This window comes from Diospyros lotus, chromosome 10, assembly GCF_014633365.1.
Source record: "Diospyros lotus cultivar Yz01 chromosome 10, ASM1463336v1, whole genome shotgun sequence".
NCBI lineage: Eukaryota > Viridiplantae > Streptophyta > Magnoliopsida > Ericales > Ebenaceae > Diospyros > Diospyros lotus.
In genome coordinates this window covers 26,765,297-26,788,964 of record NC_068347.1, presented here as the reverse complement: position 1 = coordinate 26,788,964, position 23,668 = coordinate 26,765,297, and the positions used below count along the sequence as shown (strand labels likewise).

Genomic DNA, 23,668 nt, shown 5'->3' with positions numbered 1-23,668 from the left:
AGCACAATAAATGATCTTCAATACTCTTTCATAATATAATTATTATTGATCTATTTATCTTTTAAACCCGAATATATATATATAATAATCTGAAAATCGATTTAGTCAAAATCTAAATGAAGAAATAATAAAATTTTAAAATTATAACACAAAACTTAAAGACACCAACACCAATATAGCATCTAAGTGATCACAAAATAATTTAAACACTTCTCATTGATGGCATTTGTTCATCAGATAGTATACACGTAATTAGGGTATAAAATCAATAAGTAACAAATCTAGTTATCTTGTGTATATGAAATATTTGATGACAATTCTTAGAAAACTCTACGAATATTAACATCTTATTCTCTTTTGAGGTTTAAATAATTAAATACGTATATTTCTTGTTCTCGTGAAACTACTGCGAACATTGATGTCGGGCGGAATCCCGGAACATCAAGACCACCGCGCCGTCGAGGAATCCAGCGTCGATGCCACTGTCCCGGCGGAGTCCGACGCCAGCACCACCACAGCGAATGAAGCCCCCGATAACCTAGACAGTACCAAAGACGACAATTCCGTGAGAGATCACGAGTCTTCTTCTGAGGTGGCCAAGGGCCTCTCGACTATGCTCTCTTCCGTGATTAGGGATTTCGATTCCAGAGCTGAAGATACGATCCGAAGCCAGGACCAGCTCTGCTTCGCTCTTAACCGTCTCAACCGAGGTTCGTTTCTCTATGCTCTGGCTAATTGAGTCCTTTTAGCGACTAGAAGTTTTAAGAGCGTGGTTCCATAGAAGAAGAATATTTTTTGGATGTTGTGGAAGGCTGCAAATGTTCTGTGGTTATGTCGGGGTCGAGATTGCAGAAAATCGGTTTGAGCACTGGAGTGATCTGCTTGATTTAGAACTCGATTCCATTTCATTTTACTCTCCAAGGAAGAATTATGAATAAGAGGGAAACAAAGGCAATCAAATTAATTCTCAATTCAACACGCCCATACAGAGTGCTTTATGGTAAAACTCGTAATTGTTTGTCATTCTTCCTCAGCTCTTGTGAGCAGCTGTTGAAAATGTAAGCTTAAGACTTACAACTGAATTTCCATATTGTCCACGGTAGTAGCAGTACATCTTATAAGGTTTCTCTCACTCTAAGTTACAAAAGCTAAAATACAACACAAGAATAATTTTAAACACTTCTGCTAGTCTTGTAGGATGATAATTGGTTTAACACTTTTGATCTCTTCCCCTCAAAATGATTTATTTATAGAATTTGTATATATATAGAAAGAATGCTATGAAAATATTACTCCCCTTTGATTTAATTGGCATGGAACCATAGTTGTCAAATGTGCAAGGTGCTTTGAGGTGCAAATTAGTGCTTGGGGCCTAGGCGTAAGGCACAAGGCAAAGTGCGAGCCTAAGGCACATGAGGCACACATTTATTCAAAACGCTTACAAAATACTTATACACTATTGTTTTCAATATGTACCTATAAGGAGGTAGATGCAAACTCATAAAATCATAAATGACAAATGACCAACCCTATAATAGCAAATATTTTATTGCAGAAAACCAATTAGTTTCTCCTAACTGCAATAGAGATTAGATGAAAGAAAAAATTAGAGCAGAACACACTGTAAAAAATAATTATAGAAAAACAATTAGTTTCTTCTAATTTCTTTTGCAATTAGAAGAAAGAATAAAATATTTGTCATGAACCTATGGTTCAACCGAGGGGTTAAGAGATAAATGGAAGGAATTGGGGAAGATAGATAAGAAGAAATGGGAGGGAATTAGGGAAGAACAAAAATAGTGAGAGAGATTAGGGAGAACCGAGAGAAAGAGAGGGAAATTGAGAGAGATTGAAATCAGATTCTATTCAATAATATTCTTGTATGTCTTGAATTAGACGGGATCAGCCTTATATACTAATTTGGTAGCTAAGGTTTGGCGCCAATAGGGCTGCCAAATATTCAAATTAGTATAGTTGAAGGCACTTTTCCTTTAAGTACAAACCACTACAACTACCATACAACTAAAAGGAAATTCATCAATACAACTAAAAGGAAATTCATCTATTATCTAATTACTATGTCCTTTGGTCATGACAGTTCCCCACCCCCCAGAGAGAGTTCTTGTCCCCAAGAACTTGCTGCAATTGGTCCCGTTTCTTCACCCAATCCCGACTTGTTCTTCTTCTCCTTCTTTTCCATCCTCCAATCCTTCCATATATAGTAACTATTTCCTGTACCTGTGACTTGGGCTAAACTGTTCTCCACACTAGTAGCAGAGTCCCAGCCTATCTCCTTTGTTTCATCAAAAGAGACTTGGCTAAATTAGGGTTAGTATAAACCCTATGATTTGGATTTCCTTCCAGCTGTGAACTATTTGTAGGATGAATTTTGGTTAGGGGCTGGTGTTTCTTCATAAGGGCTTCCGCGGTCATTTTCAGTAATCGCGCACTTTCTGTAACATTTTTGACGGACTGCGGCTGACACATCTTGACGGTAGGTATTCGCTCAAGCCATTGATGAAGCTTGAGGCGAAGTACCCTGTTGTGGGATTAAAGATCAACATGAGCGATTTAAGATCCTCAAACTTCAGCTGATACGACTGTATCGTCCCCTCCTACCCTAGTTTGTTGAATTATTCCACAACGTCCATCATATTCTGATCTCCAAAACACTTGCACTAGGTTCTCCACGAATTCTGCCCACTAACAACCTTCCTTTCCCTGACTCCACCCTTGAAACCAAGCAGCATCGTTGAGGTAGGAAGCGACCAAAGTGACCTTTTGCTGTTCGGGCACATTATACATGCTAAACATTCATTCACATCGCCTCAACCACCATCTTGGGTTATGGCCATCAAATAATGGAATCTCTAGTTTTGGCATGGGGAAACTAGGTTGATTAGGGATAGTCGGAGCTCCCTACCTCTACTCCAAAGTATTTTCTCCTACCAATGGTGGATCCACATAAAATTCAAACGATCCCTCGGATCAGTGGGCCGTTCCATGCCTGGGAAGGATTAGCTTTGACCTCTCTCTAGGAGGGAACTCAAGAGAGAGCCTTGCCAGATTTTGGTTGGTGAATATCATCATGAATTGCTGCATTTGTTCGTGCGTTTGATTGCACAACAGATGGTGTTGATTGCGACTCTCCTCGCGCCATCTTTCCATCGCTCCTTTTATCCTTTTTTCCACTAGATTCCACTGATGCCTCCAAAGTTCCCATCCGGACTTGTATGCCCACCACCGCAACTGTGACTTGCTGTAATTGCGACTCCATTTGCTTCATCCTAGTGCTGTTAGCCATTGTGAAGAGGTCGTTGATGAGATCGCCAGCTAAGGACCTTGCTCTGGTTAGTTCTGCTAAAGGTCGAATAGTAATCGCCTAGGGTTACAAGGTCAATTCTTTGAAATGCCTCTTGTTTGGCTTGCAAAATTCGAACGCAGAATGCCAAAAATTTGCCTAGCTCACTTGGATCTGCTTCGCTTATCAACCAACGTGTACTCGTCTAGAACACCAGAATCGCCTTGCTTGTTGAAATTAGTTGCATTGACTCGTTGTTCCAATACGCTTGGGTATCAATCAGAAGTCGGATCGGAATTTGCATCACCTTCAATGTCTCAAGTCAGATCAGATTATGGAATTTGCTTCGCCTGCAATTCACCAAGAATCGTTGGCACTATTCCACTTCGAAGTCAAACCTAATTGAGAGCGAAAGAAGTCGCACAATTACAACGACTTTGATCGGCCTTTAAGAGTTGCCTGGATCGCCTGACTCTCAGCTGAGAATTACCTTCAATTGCAATTAGGATTTATCGTCTCAGAACCTACAGCAACTTTGATTATCACATAAACCTCCATTTGCCGGAATTCCGCTAAATCTATTGGATAATCGATTGCCTCAAGGTCAAATAGCCGAGAATTCCTCCCTTGCAATCAATGAAACTGAATTTGCTTGAATTCTTAGTGCAACAATTGTAGAATTCGACGCCGAGAATCGTCTCGCTTTGATACCAATTGTCATGAACTTAGGGTTCAACTAAGGGTTTCAGAGATAATTGGAAGGAATTGGGGAAGATAATCAGAAGAAATGGGAGCGAATTAGGGAAGAACTAAAATAGTGAGAGAGATAAGGGAGAATCGAGAGAAAGAGAGGGAAATTGAGAGATTGAAATTAGATTTCATTCAATAATATTCTTGTATGTCTTGAATTAGATGGAAACAACCTTATATACTGATCTGGTAGCTAAGGTTTGGCGTCAATAGAGCTGCCAAATATTCAAATCAATACAGTTGAAGGTAGTTGTCCTTTAGGTACAAACCACTACAACTACCATACAACTAAAAGGAAACTCATCTATTATTTAATTACTACTATGCTCTTGGGTCATGATAATATATAACAAAACACATGGCAAAAACAATTACAAAAAACAATTACTTTCTTTTAAATTGCAAAAGAAATTAGAAGAGAGAAAAAAAAAATAGAGCACACAATGAAAACATTTGTTTCTTAGCAAGAAATTCGAAGAAAGAAAAAAAAATTAGAGTAAAACACACAGTGAAAAATAATTATAGTAAAAAATTAGTTTCTTATAAATTTCAAAGGAAATTAAAAGAGAAAGAAAAATGAAATAGAACACATATGCAAATACTTTTACTACGAGTGAACATCACTGCCAAAAGATCCCAACGGCAAGTAGGAGATCCTGTATCGGTAGACCTCCGACTTACATCGCTAGGTTCGCCTCTCACCGATATTGATGCAGGAGTCAGTTTTTTAGTTATTAATGTTTTTATTTTATTTTATTCGTTTAACTATGCTTAGTATTTAAGTTATTAGGTTTAAATACTTTTTAATTTATTAGTTTTAATAAGTAGTCATGTGACTATTAAAAAAAAGATAGATTCCTTAGATTAGATGGATTCCTTGTGATCAAGGACTAGGATTCCTATGTGATCAAGGATTATTAACCTAGTATAAATAGTCTTTTAAGAGACTTTGTAGGAAACCATTTTATTCTATTTCAACTTTGAGGATTTCTTAAACCTGAATTTTAAGATCTCCGTTTCTGAATTGGTCTTACATTGTTTTTGCCCAATTTTTGCACTTAGTTTTGTTGATCCTTCCTCCCAAACTGCATCAAATTGGTATTAGAGCTAAACGATCCTATAGTTGTGTTAGGGCTTTCCATTTTGAGCCATGGTTAGATGTGCTAGAGAACATGAAAGAGGCAATCAAGGCCAAGAAACAGAGTTGGCTGCGATGTGGCGTATGATTGACGATTTGTCGCAAGCCTGTGCATGCTTTACAGTGACAGGAACATGTGGGAACCTGTATCGAGATTCTGGAAGGTGATCACAACCCTTTTGACCTGCCGGAAGGTGGTTCGGAGGGAGAACTTGATGATGGAGAAGATGAGAACCCATTTCATGATGCTGGAACCTCGGATTTTTTGTGGCACAAGGCAGACTGGAAGAGCGGCTGGCACATGCACTTGATTTGTCAGGTGGTGGAATTAAATTAGAAGTTTCTGATTTTTATGGAAGGATGCATGCTGAGGATTATTTAGATTGGGAATCAAGTTTAGGAATTACTTTGAGTGGAAGCCTATGGTCGATGTAGAGAAAAAGAATAATGATCTTTCTTACTTATTTCCAATGCACACGGTTGTGATCCTCTTATAAAGGAAAGGAGAGACATAAAATAGAAACTATAAACTATACAAACTTACCATCTACAAGAACTACCATATATGAGAGAGATACATATTTACACTATTAAGTAAGTTTACACTTAGGAAAGTTCTTAATCTAGAGTAGGAAAGATAATATAGCATCTCTGCAGCATCCTTGATTGATATGATGAACCCGCATTACCATGCACACACGTATACACAGCCAATCCTGATGCACAACAGTTGAAGATAGGAATGCTCTTTTTGTGAAGCTGAAATTGAAAGGTACTGCCCTTCAATGGTGGAGGAGAGTTCAGAGCATTGCACTCGGCAAGGGAAGCCAAAAATTCAGACTTAGGAGCATATGAAGGCTAAGATGCAGAAGCAATTTTTGTTGGCTGATTATGCAATGGAGTTATATGAGAGATTTTGTTCCTTGAAGCAAAAGGGGATGACAATGGAGGAGTATACAACCGGGTTCAATAATCTATCAATTTGTGTTGGGTTAAATAAATCCAATGAGCAGATGACCTCATGAAATTTGGTCGGTTTGAACCAATCTCTAAGACATGAGATTTGAGTTGTTTGCCTGTTTGACAATGAAGATGCTCGACAATATGTTGTAATGGCTAAAAAAAGGGTAGCTCATTATGGTGCTAGGCATCCTTTAATGACCCGAGGGACTGTTGTGTCAAGTCCCAAGGTTCCCGCTTCCGTCCAAGGCTGGAAAAGTGCCCAAACGGCTTCAAGAAAGGACCAAGCAAGCAATAGTTTTGGAAGAACAACCTCTAGAGTTGTTGGGGGTTCAAGTCGCAATGAAAAGGGAAGGAAATCATGTGCTTTGGAGCTTCAGAAGGTGCTGGTAGCAACCCTACATGATATGCTCTTTGATGTTTCAATTGTCATGAGATGGGTGGGCCATGCTTCTTATTATTGTCCTCAATGTCAATTTAATTTACTAGAAGCAGATGTTGAGCATGAAGAAGACATTGGTGAACCTATTTACGATGAGTATGTTGAAGATGAGGAGGAGGAAATTGACTTGTTACCTGTACAAGGTGAAACTCTAATTGTTCAACGGGTTTTATCTACTCCTAAGGTGGTGGAACTAGAAGATTGGAGAAGGCACATGATATTTCGCACCAAGGTAACTTGTGGAGGAAAGGTTTTTGATGTTATTTTTGATAATGGTAGTATGGAGAATTTTGTATCAAAGGAAGTAATGGAAAAGTTAAAACTTGCCATGGAAAAGCATTCCCAATCCTACAAAATCTCATGAATTCAGAAGGATAATTAGATACCGGTCACTTCAAGATGTTTGGTTCAATTTAACATGGGGGATGTTTACAAGGAGTTATGGTGTGATATCTTACCAATGGATGCTTGTCATAGTTTATTGGGTTACCCCTATCTATTTGATCGTGATATGGAACATCACACCAAGCCGAACACTTACACTTTACGGATGGGTAATCAGAAACTTACATTGCAGTCCTATAAAGGATGAACCTATGGAAGCTACCAAAGGGGAGAGGGTGAGTTATTTTCTCAAGCCTAACTACTTTGAGAAGGTAATTAAGGAGTTAGGAGTTCTTCATGTGTTGGTTGGTAGAATTGTACAAAATGAAAGGATATAAGAAGTTTCATATCCACCACAAGTGAAGACATGGCTCAATGAGTTTGTAGATATTGTAAGCGGGGACTTGCATAAAGGGTTACCACCATTGAGGGACATACAACATACAACATGCCATTGATCTAATTCCATGGGCTGCTTTACCTAATCAAGCCACATATTGCATGCCACCAAAGCATAGGGCTGAAATGTGCCAACAAGTGGAAGACCTAATTACTAGAGGGTTGCTTTGAGAAAGTTAAAGTTCTTGTGTCGTGCCTCCATTACTTGTTCCAAAGAAGGATGGGTCATGGAGAATGTGTGTGGATGCTGAACAATTAATAAAATCACAGATAAGTACAAATTTCCAATTTCTAGGCTAGATGAAATGTTGGATCAACTTGTTGGGTCAATGGTGCTCTCTATGATTGACTTGAGAAGTGGTTATCATCAAATTATGCTTAGGAGTGGGGACGAAGGGAAGACAACTTTTAAAACTCTAAATGGCTTATTTGAATGGCTAGTAATGCCTTTTGGCCTTTCTAATGCCCCAAGCACTTTCATGCACATGGTGATTGAGGTATTGAGACCTTTCCTAGGTTCTTTCATCATTGTTTATTTTGATGATGTATTAATAATCTATAGTTGCAATGAGTGTGAGAACCTACATCATGTTAGAAAGGTCATGGAGGTTCCTAAACGCGAGAAGCTCCATGTTAACTTAAAAAAAGTGCTTTTTTTTTTTGTGCGACCATGTGGTGTTCTTGGATTTTATTGTTTCAGCTGAAGGTTTGAAGCAAGCTCTCAACAAAATTAAATCCATAACTAAGTGGCCTACACCTCAGTCCATTGGAGATGTTTGTAGTTTTTATGGTTTGGCTTCTTTTACTGGAGGCTTATTTGCAACTTTAGTGCTGTCATGAGTCCTATCACATAATGCTTGAAAGGGGAAACATTTACATGGACTAAGAAGGCAAAAGAGGCTTTCAAACATATCATGACAATCACGACTAAGGCACCTGTTCTAATACAACCACATTTTGAAAAACTCTTTTTGGTGGAGTGTGATGCATCACATGTGGGAATAAGAGTTGTTCTCAGCCAAGAATTGTTGTAGAAAGCACTCCACCTTGCATGTTTTGGGTTTAGTTTCTTTTGGGAATTCAAATATCAAAGCACCACATGATCTGAATACACCACAAAATCTCGATATAACAAATAATGTTGTCAATGAAGAAGAGCACAAAGCATATAACTCCATAGACTTGTGTCAGCTCCTTAGAGCTGGCAAGGGAGAATTCTGGTTATGAGAGAGAGAGAGAGAGAAGTTTTCAGAATATTCTCATTGCATAACTTTTTGGGCTGTTCAGTACTTGTATATATATAGTTCGTTAGTTGTTATATCTGTCAAGCCCTCAGATTGTGGGTTGGACAATTGAAGGAAATCAAATTGAATTCTAGAAAGAATAATTGATTTTTAGGAAGAAACATATAGAATGAGGAAGGGAGAAAGAGAGAGATTGAGAGAGAGAGAGAAAGATAGACGAGAGACAAGAGAGTAACTTCTGTTATTCCATGCCTTTCTCCATCACCCTTTGGCTACATATATAACCTCCCTCTTAATAGGTATAACATAAGAGGTTAGGTTATTCTAGTTAATCAACTCCCTAACTGTTTAACAAACCAACTACCAACTGTCTACCCCCCTACACACTACCAGTTAACCAACTAACTAACACAGTTGTTATTTATTGACAAATCCCCTTCTTACCCCTTGGTCCGTGACAATTCTCCCTTCCTCAAGAGAGTTCTTGTCCCCAAGAACTTGCAGCTACTAACCTTGTTCCTCATCCAATTCCAGCCTTATCTGATTTATTTTTCTTTTCTTTTTCTTTCTTTCCTTCTCCTTATCAGCGCTTTCCTTCTTTCTAAGTTCTTATTCTTTTGCTTGTCCTGTAAATGTAAAATGTAGACCTCAACTGTTACTGTTTTGCCTAAAGTAAAAGCTGGATTTATTGAAGAAACCAGGAAAGAATTAAAGATGATGTGGCAGCAGTTAGTTAATAGGACTTAAGTGTATCTAATTGCTTTAGTAAGGGTAGTTTTGACTTTTGTAAAGTTAGTTATCTCCCTTATATATTTCCGCCTCCCTTAGTCTATATATAGAAGGGTGTGGAGGCCGGTTTATAGATCAATCATTTTTCATATCTTTTATTCCTTGGGTTCGGGTACAGTGAGAGGCGTGAGAAAGAGCTGTGTGTTTCAAGTTCTTGTTAGCTTCGGTTGAGTATTGTATCCGAGAGTAAAGGAAGAGGGAAGAAGGGGAATTCTTGTACTGGTTTCAGACTTGTTTCTAGCGGATTGTTTGCTTCTTGGATTGCTGGATGTAGTGCCATGTAAATGGCATGAACCAGGGTAATTTGCGTGTGCTGCAATCTGGTTTGATTTCTCCTTTTTACATTCTGTTTTACATTTCTACTTTCAGTATTCAATGTTGGTTTGAATTTGGTGAGATTCTTGAGAGATCATAGTCTCGGTTTTAACATCAACAATCTCCATATCCACGTTGTACATTCCAATATGTTCCTTAACCATTGCTAAGATCGGGTCAACTACCAATATATTGCCAATGATAGCCTTTACATTAATGGGAAGGAACTCAAACTTTGCTGCCAGCCAAGATCTAATTTGATACTGCAACTCACCAATTGGAATTGGAACACACAAAACAACAAAAAACTCTTCCACAATCTTTCTAGACTCATCACGTTTCTTCCATTCATCTTGCTTCAATTGTGTCTTCTGTTCCTTTTGAGCTATTTCCTGCTTGCTTTCATTCACCGACGATTCTTCTTCAACTCGTTTCTCCTTCTTTGGTGTTACAGTTACTTTTCCTAATGAATCAATATCTTCCAGTGCTATTCCTTTAAGATAAATAGATTTAAGATCTTCAAAATCTAAAGTTGCGATGATCGTTTCTGTTCCTAACTTTGCAACATCTTTGGCTTCCTAATTGCTGATGTACATCACCGATTCGTCTTCAACAATTACCTCCTCCAATGGTGTCACGTTGCTTTCTTCGGCATATGCCATTCCTTCCTTGGCATCCAGAATTGCCTGATTCGCTTCAGTTGATTTATCAACTTCTTGCTGCAAATCGGAATTAACCGGTAGGACTATAGCTTCTGTTAGAATTGATTTTGGAGTGGATTTTGAAAAACAGTCCACTGGTATTCGGACCTGAAATCTCTTTGAAATCAGAATCTAAAGTTCATCCATCTTGTGGTTGAGGTTATCGATTTTCTCCTAGAATCGGTTCTCCATCTCAACAGTTCAACTTCGCCTCAAGCCTGCATCCACTTCTTACCTAATCACCAACCACTGGTCAAAATTCACCTGAATTCTTGAATCATCCTCGATTCCGTTTGGATGCTTGCACTCGCCTATCATTCCGTAACCAATTGAACTCGTCGAAGTTCTTGTATTCGTTGGAATCACCCAAAATCTCTGCTCTATTGATTTAACCGAGAGTCGTCGAAATTACTTCTACCAATTACAGGAATTACAACTAATGAATGTTGGCTCTGATACCACTTGTCAAGCCCTTAGATTGTGGGTTGGACAATTGAAAGAATTCAAATTGAATTCCAAAAAGAAGAATTGATTTTTAGGAAGAAATAGATAGAATGAGGAAGAGAGAAAGAGAGAGACTGAGAGAGAGAGAGAGAGAGAGAGAGAGAGAGAGAGAGAGAGAGAGAGAGAGAGAGACAAGAGACAAGAGACAAGAGAGTGACTCTTGTTATTCCATGCCTTTCTCCATCACCCTTTGGCTACATATATAGCCTCCTTCTTAATAGGTATAATAGAAGAGGTTAGGCTGTTCTAATTATTCAACTCCCTAACTATTTAACAAACCAACTACCAACTGTCTACCCCCTTACACACTACCAGCTAACCAACTAACTGATACAATTGTTATTTATTGACAAATCCCCTTCTTACCCCTAGGGTTGTGACAGCATCCTCTGGAATGTACACCTGGGGAAGCTAGCTATAATTGCCTAGGTAGAACACTAATCACCTCAGAATGTCTACTATAGTCGCGAACGCCTGGTGGTCCGTTTCTTGCGAACGATCGTCCGTTTGCATTGCCACCGGCATGCTTGTCAGTTGACCCGCCTCTGTTCGACTGCCAAGACCGCTGGCTTTGATACCAATTGCCATCTCCTTAGAGTTGGCAAGGGAGAATTTTGTCTATGAGAGAGAGAGAGAGAGAGGGGGGGGGGGGGGGGGGGGGTAACAAAAAGGAGATAAGTTTTTAGAATATTCTCATTACATAACTTTTTGGGCTGCTCAAGACATGTATATATATAGTCCGTTAGCTGTTGTATCCTTTGGAATGTACACCAGGGAAAGCTAGCTATAACTGCCTAGGCACTACACTAATAGCTCGCCAAAATTTTGGACTATCCTACCCTTAGGCTATGACAACTTGTTGCTTTCTTTAATGAGAAGTTAACCGATGCAAAGCATCGATATTCAACTTATGGAGTTCTATTCTTTGTGCTCTTCATCATTGGCAACTTTATTTGTTATATCGAGATTTTGTGGTGTATTCAAATCATGGGGCGGTTTGATATTTGAATTCCCAAAAGAAACTGAACCCAAAACGTGCAAGGTGGAGTGCTTTCTACAACAATTCTCTTTTACTTTGAAGCATAAGTCTGGGAAGTCCTATAGAATGGTTGATGCACTTAGCAGGCATGGTTTCTTGTTGGCTACTTTGCATGTTCAAGTCATTTTCTTCGAGGAGCTGAAAAATCAATACCAGGAAGATTCTTATTTCAGCCAAGTGATGAGAAATTTGCAAGGGCCAACCGTGGAGTCATCCAATCCTTTTGTTGTGCATGATGGATACTTATTTCAAGGTAGCCAGTTATGCATTCCAGCAGGTTCTTTATGTGAACAAATCATTTGGGAACTTCATGGAGGTGGTTTGGGAGGACATTTTGGGTGAGGTAAAACTTTGGCAATGGTGAGTGAACGTTACTATTGGCCAAAAATAAATAGGGATGTTGAGAGATTGGTGAAGTGATACAAAGTTTGTCAACTTGCAAAAAGCCAATCCCAAAATATTGGTTTGTGTATGCTCTTAACATTTGCTACTTCCCATTGGGTTCATCTTAGCATGGACTTTGTTCTTGGGTTGCCTAAAACTGCTGGAGGGCATGTATTAACAGATCAAGTCCACGAGCAATTAGCTAAATCAAAAGCTAATCCCTTCAGAGACTTCTGTCCCTGCCGGCCTATGTTGAAACTAGGGCTCATTAGAGAGAACCATTTGATCTCTTGCACACTAAGTATGCTGTAAAATTATTTTTATTGCCTTCTAATCAACTACAAGAGAATATTTATAATCAAACCCTAAAAGACTCCTACTAGGAGACAAATAGCAACTTACTGCAGTCTCCTAATCCGACAGGAAAACAAAGAATTCTAATAGTAATAAGAAACGGACTAAAATTAGAATACAAATAATCCTATTCTAATCAAAATAGGAATAGAAATAACCCTATCTAGTCTTGGGTTTATTTCTACGCTCATAAATTTGGTTAATTGGAGGTCGAATAGGTTCACCCCTAACAGCATGATTCTATCCTTATTGTAGTCAATCAATTTTCCAAAATGACCCACTTTATTCCTTATTCAAGAACTATTGATTCATTGCATGTGGCTGAATTGTTTTTCAAATCTACATGGGATTCCCACTACTATTGTGTTAGACAAAGACGTGAAATTTATGGGGCACTTTTGGTGTTCTTTGTGGAGGAGGTTGGGAACTCAATTGCAATATTCAAGCACTTGTCACCCACAAACGGATGGGAAAATTGAAGATGTCTTGGTAGTTTGTTGAGATGCCTTGTTGGCAATAATATGAAGGCTTGGGATGCAATCCTTCCTCACACTGAATTTGCCTATAACAATTTAGTGAACTGCACTCCTAAGAAGCTCCCTTTGAAACTGCTTATGGCCATAAGCCTCAACGTGTTTTAGATCTTGTGCCATTACCACAAGTTTGTGGTAGTGAAGATGCAGAAGCTTTTACTGATCATATTCAGAGAATCCATGAAGAGGTACGTGCTGCCCTTAAATATAGCAATGAACTTTATAAGGAAAATGCTTATCAATGTTGGAGGTTCAAGAATTCTTTGAAGGTGATCAAGTTTTGGTGCGTCTTAGAAAGGAGAGGTTTCCCAAAGGGACTTACGATAAGCTCTCAAGTCTAGAAAAATTGGACCATGCAAGATTTTGAAAAAGATTAGCTCCAATGCTGCTTATAGCTTCCAGATGATCTTCAAATCTGTCCTATTTTTAATGTTGCTGACTTATATGATTTCCTTGGATTTGATGGAGAGAATGACAAAGCTACCACCAAGGAATGGGTTAATCAATTGCTGAAGAAACCAAGAGAAGTTATTGAATAAGTGCTTGACATGAAAGAGGTTCGCTCTCAACGAGGCAATCTTTATCATCGATTTCTTTTTAAGTGGTTGGATAGACCTCCAATAGGCACTTGGATATCTGAAGAAGAATTGCAGAAAATTGATCCTAGCACTTATGATCAATATGTCCAAGTTTTCTTGTCAGAGCCGAGTTTCATTTCGACCCAGGGAGATCGATGCAGGAGCAGTTTTTTAGTTATTAGTGTTTTTATTTATTTTTATTTGTTTAATTATGCTTAGAATTTAAGTTATTAGGTTTAAATATTTCTTTTATTTATTAGTTTTAATTAGGAGTCATGGGACTAGCATGTGACTATTAAAAAAAAGATAGATTCCTTACATTAGACAGATTCCTAGTGATCAAGGACTAGGATTCTTATGTAATCGAGGATTAGTAACCTAGTATAAGTAGTCTTTTAAGAGACTTTGTAGGCAGTCGTTTTCTTCTATTTCAACTTCGAGGATTTCTTAAACCCTAAATTTAGGATCTCCGTTCTAGAATTGATTTTACACTGTTTTTGCCCAATTTTTGCACTTGTTTTGTTGATTTTTCCTCCTACACTGCATCAGATATACAAGAATATGCAACCGAATCAACAAGAAATAAGATCTAAGATAACAAATGGATAAGAAATAGGATTTTAATATGCTTGTATAGGCATGCGCCTTGCCCGTTGCATCAGGTGCGTGCCTCAGTGGTGATAAGGCGCACAGAGCTGCGCCTAGGCTTGCCTTTGACAACTATGCATGGAACTATTGCACCTAAAAAGGTTTCCACCATTGAGCAATACATTGTTATACTACCTTTTACCTTAATTTTGTTAAACCAAGCACTAAAACGCTCCTAGTCATGTTCCATTTAGTTGAATTTGTATAAACTTACTGTGTCCCTTTCATATTAATCCTTTTCTGTTCTTTTAAAAATTGAGTTAATATTCTGATTTTTGTTATTATTTTCTGCATTGCCAGAGCTTGACCAACTGTTGGAAGATGCACCCTTGCCATTCATTATGCAGCATGCTGTCAGGATTTCCGGAGTTCGAAAAAGAGTTTCATCATTAAATACAGTTTTGAAATCCATACAACGGCGTCTTGATAATATTGATTGCATGTTGTCTATGGGCTTGGCACATGGTATTTATCTCTATATAGTCTACATGTTCTATTTTTGCCAGTCTGCTTTTATAGCTACGGTGGCACTCATCTCTTTGATTAATGATATAGTTACAACTTCTTGATTTTACTCAAACAGTGTAGTCAAAGACCATAATTGGGGATCTAGATTTTTTGTTGTGAGTTGTGACGTTGAGCATGATCCTACCTTTATTCATTGCTGGCAGTTGATGCTAAAAGATAATGTAAGAGAAACGGAGGTAATGGAAAGTCCTGGAAATGAAATATATAAGTCACATGCAGATCAACTTTCAGCAAAAAATGCAATCTGGTAAATAATTTGCTTCCAAGAGCCCTGAAATTTCTAATTTTCTATTATTATTATCCCAGAAATCAAATATTTTTTACTTAGCATTCATGAGACCAAAGGCTTGAGGTGGATTATACTTTTTTTTTTTTTCAATTGTTGGGCTATGATAAGTAGCATCAAAATTAGGCATCATGTTAGATTTGGATTGGTAGAACCTGGAATATAATATGTCAGTAAGAAAATGGCACAATTTGTACTTGGTTCATTCCAGTGACTTGTTGGTTCATATCAGTGTGGCACTGAGAAAGTCTTCTGAGATCTTATCAGAAATCTCATGCGTTATCATCATTAATTTTAACTTAAACTCCTGGGATTTGTCATTTTCCTTGTTACTACGAGAGAGAGCCCAGGTAGGCAAGATACAAGATTTTCTGAAACCATATGTGCTGTTACTATAGCGATGTGCTTGATAGTGATCATATTGTGATTACTATATGCAAGGTGATATCAAGTTTTTTGTTTTCGTGTATTTTTTATGGTGATAGCCAGGTGCAGGTGGATAGAATGAAAGAAGTTATCTTACTCACTGAAAAGAAAATAATGAAAGAAGTTTGTAGTAAAAAGGGGTAGAGGAAGACCAAAGAGAACTCGGTGATAAACCTTAGACATAACATGGGAAATAATGGCTTTATAGAAAATTTAGTCATGAATAGAGATAATTGGAGAGCTGTGTGATTAAGGCTCATGACAATGACAACAATGATTTATTGTTATGGTGATCAACCCAATGATACACCAAAATGTTCCAATGCCAGTTGACAATGTTCAAATGACGGGCAATATGCATCCCATATACTACTAGGTGTATCTTTTCAACAATTCATTATGTTGATTGTATTTTATATAGTTTCAACTGAAACCATATTTTCCAGTATTTTGTGATATTAACAATGAGAAACTAAAACTTCAACCATGCATGCAGCTATGTCAAACGATTGATGTTTTCTTAGTGTTATTTTCTAAGGGCCTCATTCATCTTTATACCTCTGTCTTCTAGTAGATAAATTGTACTTTATTTCCTCGTGGTACTTAATTTTCCCCATTACTTCTTTGGTGCTGGTAACTTATTGACTTGAAATGTGCTTTTCAGAAAGAGCAGCCGGAGAAAGGCAAGACAACATTATTACGAGCCAGAATTAGGGGTATGTCCTTTCTTAAATATCCATATCCTCATGTTACTAAAGTAATATCTACTTTTCAGTTGGCTAGTTAGACAAACAATTCTGTTATCTGGTTTAAAATCTTAGGGCCATCAATTAATCCATTGTCCAAAGTCTAATTCTTTGTCATAGGTTTTTAGGTTGCAATTACTAGATTGTGAGAGTATTACCTAATTCTGGGTCCCGTGCTACATAGAGGCAGAACCTGCTATCCATGTAGGTGCTGTCACCTTACAAATCCTATTTATGGCCTAACAGAGACCCATCTAAAGTCTAGATCCTCATCTTTTTGGGGAAAATTGTGCAAAAATACTCAACCCATTCCCCAAGGGTAGAGCATAGCATTTAGCAAAGTTGCAAGTATGAGGGTTTTTAGATACTAAAAAGTCAAATAGGTGTGGGAGTTTTAGAACCTGTCTTATGAAAAGAGGTTACAAACCAAAAAGTAGGCAGAAAAATCTGCAAGAATAGCATGTAAATCCTAAATGTCATTGTAAGAAAGGTTCCCATGGTGAGAAAGACTGTGGATCAAGACCTCAGATAGGTCTCTGTTTGTCAAAGACATTTCAAGTAGGTTTCTGTAATGTGACAAAGTTAAATAGAATGCGGATATTATGGCAAATCTTTGACAGGCCTCTGTAATTATCCCCAATTTTTTGGGTGATAGGGGAGTGAAGGGGAAGAATATCCCATTTAATTGTGCCAAAGTGGTTTAAAGAATTAATGCAAACGCATCTTCTTCTCTGTTTATTGGTTGCACAGGGATTCATTACTTGAGTCAGAACCTTGTATAGTTCACTTCGTGATCTTTATATGTTATGTAAGCTCTTTCCAACAGAAAGAAAAATGGAGAGAGGTTTTAGGGGTTGTATTTTTTCTTGTTGATTTTGCTGATTTATTCCGCACTGTTTGCATATGATCTATAGAAGGATAGAGTTTCAAGTTAGGTTTGATCCCACCTTGACCTATCCTTCCTGTGGTATGCAATCCCTCAGCTCTAAGTTTGGAGGCAATTTGATATATTCCTTTTTCAATGTGAGATTTGCAGTGTTGATGCAGTGCTACCATTGAATTAGTGAAGTCCTTTCATTTTACAAATTTAAATCGTCCCATCATCACTGACCAATTTATTGGTTATTATTTTCACTTTCAGGTTTCATCACCTTGCAAATTTGTGAAAGCAATTTCTTCAAGGCTGAAATAGTGACTTTGTGGCTGTAGCAGTGGCATTCAGCTGTAATTACATTATTATGGAGAGAAGTTGGTTCCCAAATTTGGAACTTGGAAGGTTTCTATTATAACCATCTGAAATTAGTACAGAAATGCATTCAATTACTTCCAACCCCGAGAACTCTAAACTTGCATTTTAGAAGAACTGAGGACTCTGGAGACTGATGCTTATCATTGATTGAAATTCACAAGCAAGCTTAGTGGGGAAGGATTAAACACAATCCTTTTCTTTTTCCCTGTTATTGTTATGCCAGATGGATAGGGCACTGTTTGAGTTTTGTTTGTGTGTGAAGGGGGAGGTGCTCTCCATCCGAAGAGTATATCAACTATCAAACAATCATTGCGGTGCTAATTGCAAGTCTTCTAGATCCACTAACTTCAATGTTGCATTTACTTGTTGCGTGCTGAGGTATTACATGCTTGCTTTTTACTTGGTCAATTCTCTTGGAACGATGGTAATTTTTGCCGACTGGAGTTGTGTGCCGCTGCTGGCCACAACCCGCATCTCAATTGACGAGAGATTTTCATTTTTCTTATTCTCTTGAAGCCTCCTCACAGTCCAACATACTCAAAGATTGGTTGGTTACTAGAGATTCTGTCAATGGAAGCACTGCCTGCTCGTCGGCCCGACTCGGGCATCTTTCTGCGTTTCCTCCAAAGATGGTTAATTTATTTTCTCACTTTCCAATGGCAAAGTGGGATGGTTAAAATTTTGAAATTTCAAGTAATTTTCATCTATATCTTTACTATTGTATGAGTAAAGAGGAGTGTTTTGGTATTTCAAAGTCATGCTAATAAAGTGAATTTTTAAAATATATTTTTTTTATATTTTTTGAAAAATATAAATAAAATTTAATCACCAAGATTTGATTTCATGATCTTTTAAGGGTAAATCATTTAATTCTATCACTTTGCTAACTTTAATTTTTGTTTAAATTTTATTCTAAAGTATAGAAAAATTAAATCACAACCGTTAATTGTCATATAATGAGTTTTTATTTAAAACATTTTATATTTTTGTTTACAAGTGCATGGTATGATCACGCTTCTAATTTATTTGTTTACGTATCGAATAAGATCATAAGATCTTAATGTATAACATGTTAAGACAATAATATGAATTAAATGTGTACACAACCATCTAGCATCTTGTGGCTGTAGTTTAGTGGTAAGAATTCCACGTTGTGGCCGTGGAGACCTGGGCTCGAATCCCAGCAGCCACATTTCTACCCCTTTTTTCAATGGGGGCTTGTAAATTCGAATTTATTGAAAATATTACTTATTAGTATGTTACAATTTTAATGGCATTTTTCTCCAATATTTACTTAAAAGAATGTAAATTCCTGTCCCCAGTTCAATCAAATAGCATTGGTATAATTAATTAATTAATATGGAGCCGCAAGATTTTTAAACAAAATCAATCAACAGCTTCCAATGGATTGATTTTGTTTAAAAAGACTATTACTGTGTACACAAATAAAAGGAAAAAAAACATTTTCTTCAATTAAATGAACCCTAAACTTTTAAATAAAAGTATCTTCTGCCCATTCTTTCTAATACGGGTGGGCTGTCTATCCCAACTTAAAGACAACACTCTTTCCAAGCCCACAGTTCAAGTTATAATATTTTTATCTAAAAATATTATTAAAATAACATGGATAATGAATTATTTTCTTTTCAATGTGAGAATATTAATAAATTATATCATTATTTTTTGTAAAAATCTTGTATAATTATCTTTTATCATCAAGATTTATAACAAAATTATAGTTTCAGTCTAATAATAAAATATCAAGTTTGTACTTTAATTTTGAGTCAATTTAATTATTATATTTTAAAAAATATTAAATAAACTATTACACTTTTATTTTTAATCCAATTAGCCACTACAATTTAAAAAGTTTCAAATAAGCTATCATACTTTTAGACCACGTTAGTTATTTGGTAAATATTTTCTTGATGTCTTCTAAGGACATTTTAATTTTATTAACAGGGTCAAACTCTATTCCTAATCAAAATTTTATCTAATAAACCCGATGAAGCATCCAAATTAAACTTTGTACACAAAATGCCCCGTTGATACAAAAACGACTTACATTCCTTCAAATGAAATACCTCACCATCTGAATTTCCTTTTGCTTGAAACCGCATTTCTCATAAAATGCTCGATTCTCGGTGCTACAGTCAAGGATGACTTTGTAGCAACCCATTGATCGAGCGTGATCCGTCAGGAAACCAACAATTTTCTTTCCTAGTTGCATTCCCCGGACACTAGAGTCGACCACCATATCTTCAATATGCCCAACTTTCCCACAATTCCTTATGAACTTCTTTTCGATGAACACGCTTCCGCTCGCAACAATCTTCCCTGAACGAGTATCTTCAATTACACAAACCAGATGGTTGTCGCCATATGAACTGAGCTCTTGGAATCGCTCTTCGAATTCTTTGTCAGAGACAGAATCGCATGAAGTTAGTTGCTGCAACAGTTGGATAAAGCCTTTGTCTTTGTCTGAAATCTCTAACTTCCGAACCTTAAATGCCTCTTCTTCAAGAGAGGAGTTGTTGTTCTGCATCCTTTTCCACCAAACCTCTTATAGCTCTTTTCCTGATTTGCTTAGAAAATTCAGATCAACATCCAGACCAATAGAGAAGAACAAAAACTGAAAGAACAAACGGTCTTGATCATCCCTACTACATCACAGAGGATACATGATAATACAAAAAAAGCTCCAATTCCATTACACAATTTTGAAGTAAAAAATTGTCCTAATTCTTCTACTTCCCCGATATGTCCATTCTGAACTAACCCAAATAGCAGCAACATGAGCAACCAAACAAGACCTTGACATTGTCACAAACTTTTATGACTTTAGACCAGAGGCCTATTAATATTTTATCAAGATTTACCATTACAAATAACAACAAATTATTTTTAGCTCAACAACAAGAAATCACGCGGCCATTTGCTATCAGCTAAAGGAATCCTCTTTCATATTTTTAAATTTATAACAATAACCTCTTAACAATTTACTAAACTAAGATTAAGTAAACATCATATTTGGGTGAAGCACATATACAATAATATTTGCCGCAGATAGTTTGCAATACATAACACCTTGCAGATTGAACTATAAAATTCAAAGACAATCTTTGGTGTACCATTACCCTAAACCCTCAAGCAAAAACCACTTCAATGGATACTTTTTCTTTTCAGTTTCTTCTTCTTCTTCCCCCCCCCCCCCCCCCAATTGTCAGGACCCTACGTGGAACCCAAGGTAAAATTGTATTTTGTTTCGTATGGTTGTAACAGTAGGGGGGTAAATGTTGTAGATTGTAACGGTAGGCAGATAAGCAGTGAGTAGGCAGTTAGGAGGGTGTAGTAAGCTGTTAGTCTGTTGGAGAATGCAACCATCAGATTGTTAAGATGGTAACCTCCAAGGATTGGCAGAAAAGAGGGTGTATAAGAGCTCCCTATTCAATAATGGAGGTAACGAATTTCATAATCAAAATTAATGCTCTGTTCTCTCTCCCATTTCTCTCTTTTGCAACTCCCTATTCGTCTCTCCCTCTCATTCTGTTCCCCCCTTTTCCCCTTCTTCCTAACCCTAATTTCCCTCTCAAGGGGAGAAATTTCCTTGTCAGGACCGAGGTCTTGACAACAACTCCCACCCCCACCATCCAAGCAATTAAAAGAAGAATATTAATTATCAACCTGAATGTAAGTCCATATGCATGCTAAGGTACTTAAAATTGCGAAAAATATCAACATCTTGGAATTTTTTAATAGATTAACTTAATATGCTCTGCTACAGTCCTTTCATATTATAAGAGTTAATATCTCTATAGCACCACATATGATATGTCAATTGATGCAACATCATTTTCCCAGTCTTAAGAAGCCCCTGTTAGACTTCCTCTAATACTGATTCTAGCATAGAGAGCAGGCCAAGTGTGCAATTTAATTTGAGAAGGGAAAAAGATGCTACCAGTAACAATATAATTAACAAGAGATTTTCATTGAAAAATTATCTTACCAAATAAGCATACATCAAAGATAAGTCACAAAGGAGTAGCACCAACACTACGTAATCCCCCCCGCCCCCACAAAGTTTCTACTTGCAACTTCCACATAACCATTATTATAGTTATGGCATTGTAGTAAATTGCATCAGCAAGACAAACAATCAAATTCTTATTTTCTAATATAGCCATAAAGCTTGATTATGACTAAATAGATGATGGGGGTCGATTATTTGAGATTTGTAGATAAAACATTACATTTTAGCTTCAGAAACACATCGACTAGAATGAAATTGAAACAAAAAGGTAGCTTCTTTTTCTTTTCTTTTTTTCTTTCCTATCTGAACATGATATGATACTAGAAAAGACTTTGAAGAGGAATAAGGGAGCTGCTTGTAAAGGTGTTGCTGCCAGCAGTAGAGATGCTGAGGAGAATGCTACGGAATTGATGTTGTGCCAAGGGAAAAGGCTACACAAGAGCATGATAGATCTGGAGTAGCCAATAGAGCAGGTAAAGAAAAGAATTAGCAAGAACTAGCTGGAGATTGAGCTGAGGCAGAATTGCTGAAGCAAAGCACAACAGAGATAGAGAAGAAGAGGAATAGAGCCCAAAGTAGTTAATTTTCAGTTCGCTGAGCTGTTCCAATTTAGTTAGGAAGTCATTGGAAGTTTAAAGGAAGTTAGCGTCAGTTGTTCATTCTTGTTAAATAGTTGCAAGGGTAGTTTCTATAACAGGCAATATATAGAAGAGATGTATTATGTTGTAGTGAGGCAAGCAAGAACATAAATTTCTTTTCCCTCATTTTCTTATCTACTTTAGTACTTGTTTCCCATCTTCCGCACAGTATCTGTTCACTTAGTTCTCAATCATCTTCCTTGCATTTCCAGGGCTTGATCTCTAGCTCCTCGCTAGTGAGATTGTCTCTTATCAGAACATTACTTTTTTGCTAGACCTGTTGTGTTTTTTAATCTTCCTCCTTGTTGATAAGCCCATGATTCAGAGCCAGTCCATTGACTCTAACATAAAATCTATCTTCTTTTCTAACTATGGCATAGGTAGGATCTCCATATTAATTACCATATAACCTCAACTGCTGCTTCCCCGCACCCCACCCCAAGAGGGAAAAAGAAATGAAAACGTCATCCACACACAAGAATGGCAATAGTAAAAATTGAAAGCCAGAAGCAATTCCCTCTTCTTTTCTAGTCATCCTATCGTATAGTTACACAACCTCTTAGAAGATCTTGACGCCCTATTATTCAATTTTTTTTTTCTTTTAAGTATGTTTCCATCTCTTCATGGTTAAACATTGCCATTCTACAATAACCATGATCAGAGAGATCTTCATCCTTGACAGGATCCGCACGTTACCTCTAGGACCCCAATAATAGCTACAAGCTCTAATCAGTTTTTAGCATTAACATAATTGATAGAGTTATCAAACAAAACACTAGTCAACAAGATATTGCAGATTAACCGCAATTTATATAATACTGCAAACTCAATCCTTGAGCAATATTTCGTTTTGCAAAACTTGTAAAGCAATTGAGCATAAATTGTATTTTTCTCATTTCTCTGAGAGGATCTCGCAACATGCGACAAATTTCAAAACTCAACAATCTACTGGACCTAGAATTTAGAGATCTATACACTGTCTTTTCTCAATCCAAACTACGGATCGGCAATCAAGTATCAAATATCGAAGTTCAAGCTATTCAAAATTAAGAAAAAACAGTTACGACACAAGATGCACTTTACCTATTCGATGAGTGAGTGGATTCGAGATTTTTCTCTCCAGAAGCCTGCGTGTGAAGCGTTCAATCAGTGTTGCTTTGGGGTTTCAATGTGAGATTTAAGTTTCTGCATTGCATTGCCATTTCTATGCGAGATTGAGCTTTTCGGATAAGAGAAGCAATTCAAAGAGGACATCTACGGGCCTGGCGGCTGGCGGTGCTGATGTAATATTAAGGATAAATT

General features: G+C 37.2%; 2 protein-coding genes and 1 non-coding gene across 5 annotated transcripts; 2 read left to right on the top strand and 1 right to left on the bottom strand.

Annotated features, from left to right (window-relative positions):
- Positions 1–387: 387 nt before the first annotated feature.
- On the top strand, positions 388–18,106 carry LOC127811567 (uncharacterized). Of its 2 annotated transcripts, XR_008025731.1 has the most exons (5): positions 388–710; positions 14,764–14,928; positions 15,135–15,238; positions 16,368–16,419; positions 17,591–18,106. XR_008025731.1 is itself a non-coding variant. In XM_052351547.1 (4 exons), exons 1-3 carry the CDS (start codon positions 419–421, stop codon positions 16,415–16,417), a joined length of 507 nt encoding a protein of 168 aa, XP_052207507.1. In that variant the 5' UTR covers positions 389–418; the 3' UTR covers positions 16,418–16,419; positions 17,591–18,106. The 2 variants fall into 2 exon arrangements, 1 of the variants encoding a protein (XP_052207507.1); XM_052351547.1 differs by lacking the exon at positions 15,135–15,238 and having other exon boundaries at positions 389–710.
- A 712-nt stretch (positions 18,107–18,818) lies between these two features.
- On the top strand, positions 18,819–18,890 carry TRNAH-GUG (transfer RNA histidin (anticodon GUG)). Its single transcript has one exon. It is a non-coding gene; the product is annotated as a tRNA-His (tRNA).
- A 727-nt stretch (positions 18,891–19,617) lies between these two features.
- LOC127811565 (glucosamine 6-phosphate N-acetyltransferase-like) lies at positions 19,618–23,668 on the bottom strand. 2 transcript variants are annotated; one of them, XM_052351545.1, is made up of 2 exons: positions 23,450–23,668; positions 19,618–20,330 (listed from the first exon to the last, which is right to left on the bottom strand). In XM_052351545.1, exon 2 carries the CDS (start codon positions 20,241–20,243, stop codon positions 19,770–19,772), a length of 474 nt encoding a protein of 157 aa, XP_052207505.1. In that variant the 5' UTR covers positions 20,244–20,330; positions 23,450–23,668; the 3' UTR covers positions 19,618–19,769. The 2 variants fall into 2 exon arrangements, with proteins under 2 accessions (XP_052207505.1, XP_052207504.1); XM_052351544.1 differs by having other exon boundaries at positions 19,622–20,275; positions 23,450–23,663.

Coding starts and splice junctions, on each gene's coding strand:
- LOC127811567 (XM_052351547.1), top strand. CDS start 419: ATGTCGGGCGGAATCCCGGAACATCAAGACCACCGCGCCGTCGAGGAA. Junction 711..14,763: donor TCTTAACCGTCTCAACCGAG/GTTCGTTTCTCT, acceptor CTGCATTGCCAG/AGCTTGACCAACTGTTGGAA. Junction 14,929..16,367: donor GTCTATGGGCTTGGCACATG/GTATTTATCTCT, acceptor TGTGCTTTTCAG/AAAGAGCAGCCGGAGAAAGG.
- LOC127811565 (XM_052351545.1), bottom strand. CDS start 20,243: ATGCAGAACAACAACTCCTCTCTTGAAGAAGAGGCATTTAAGGTTCGG.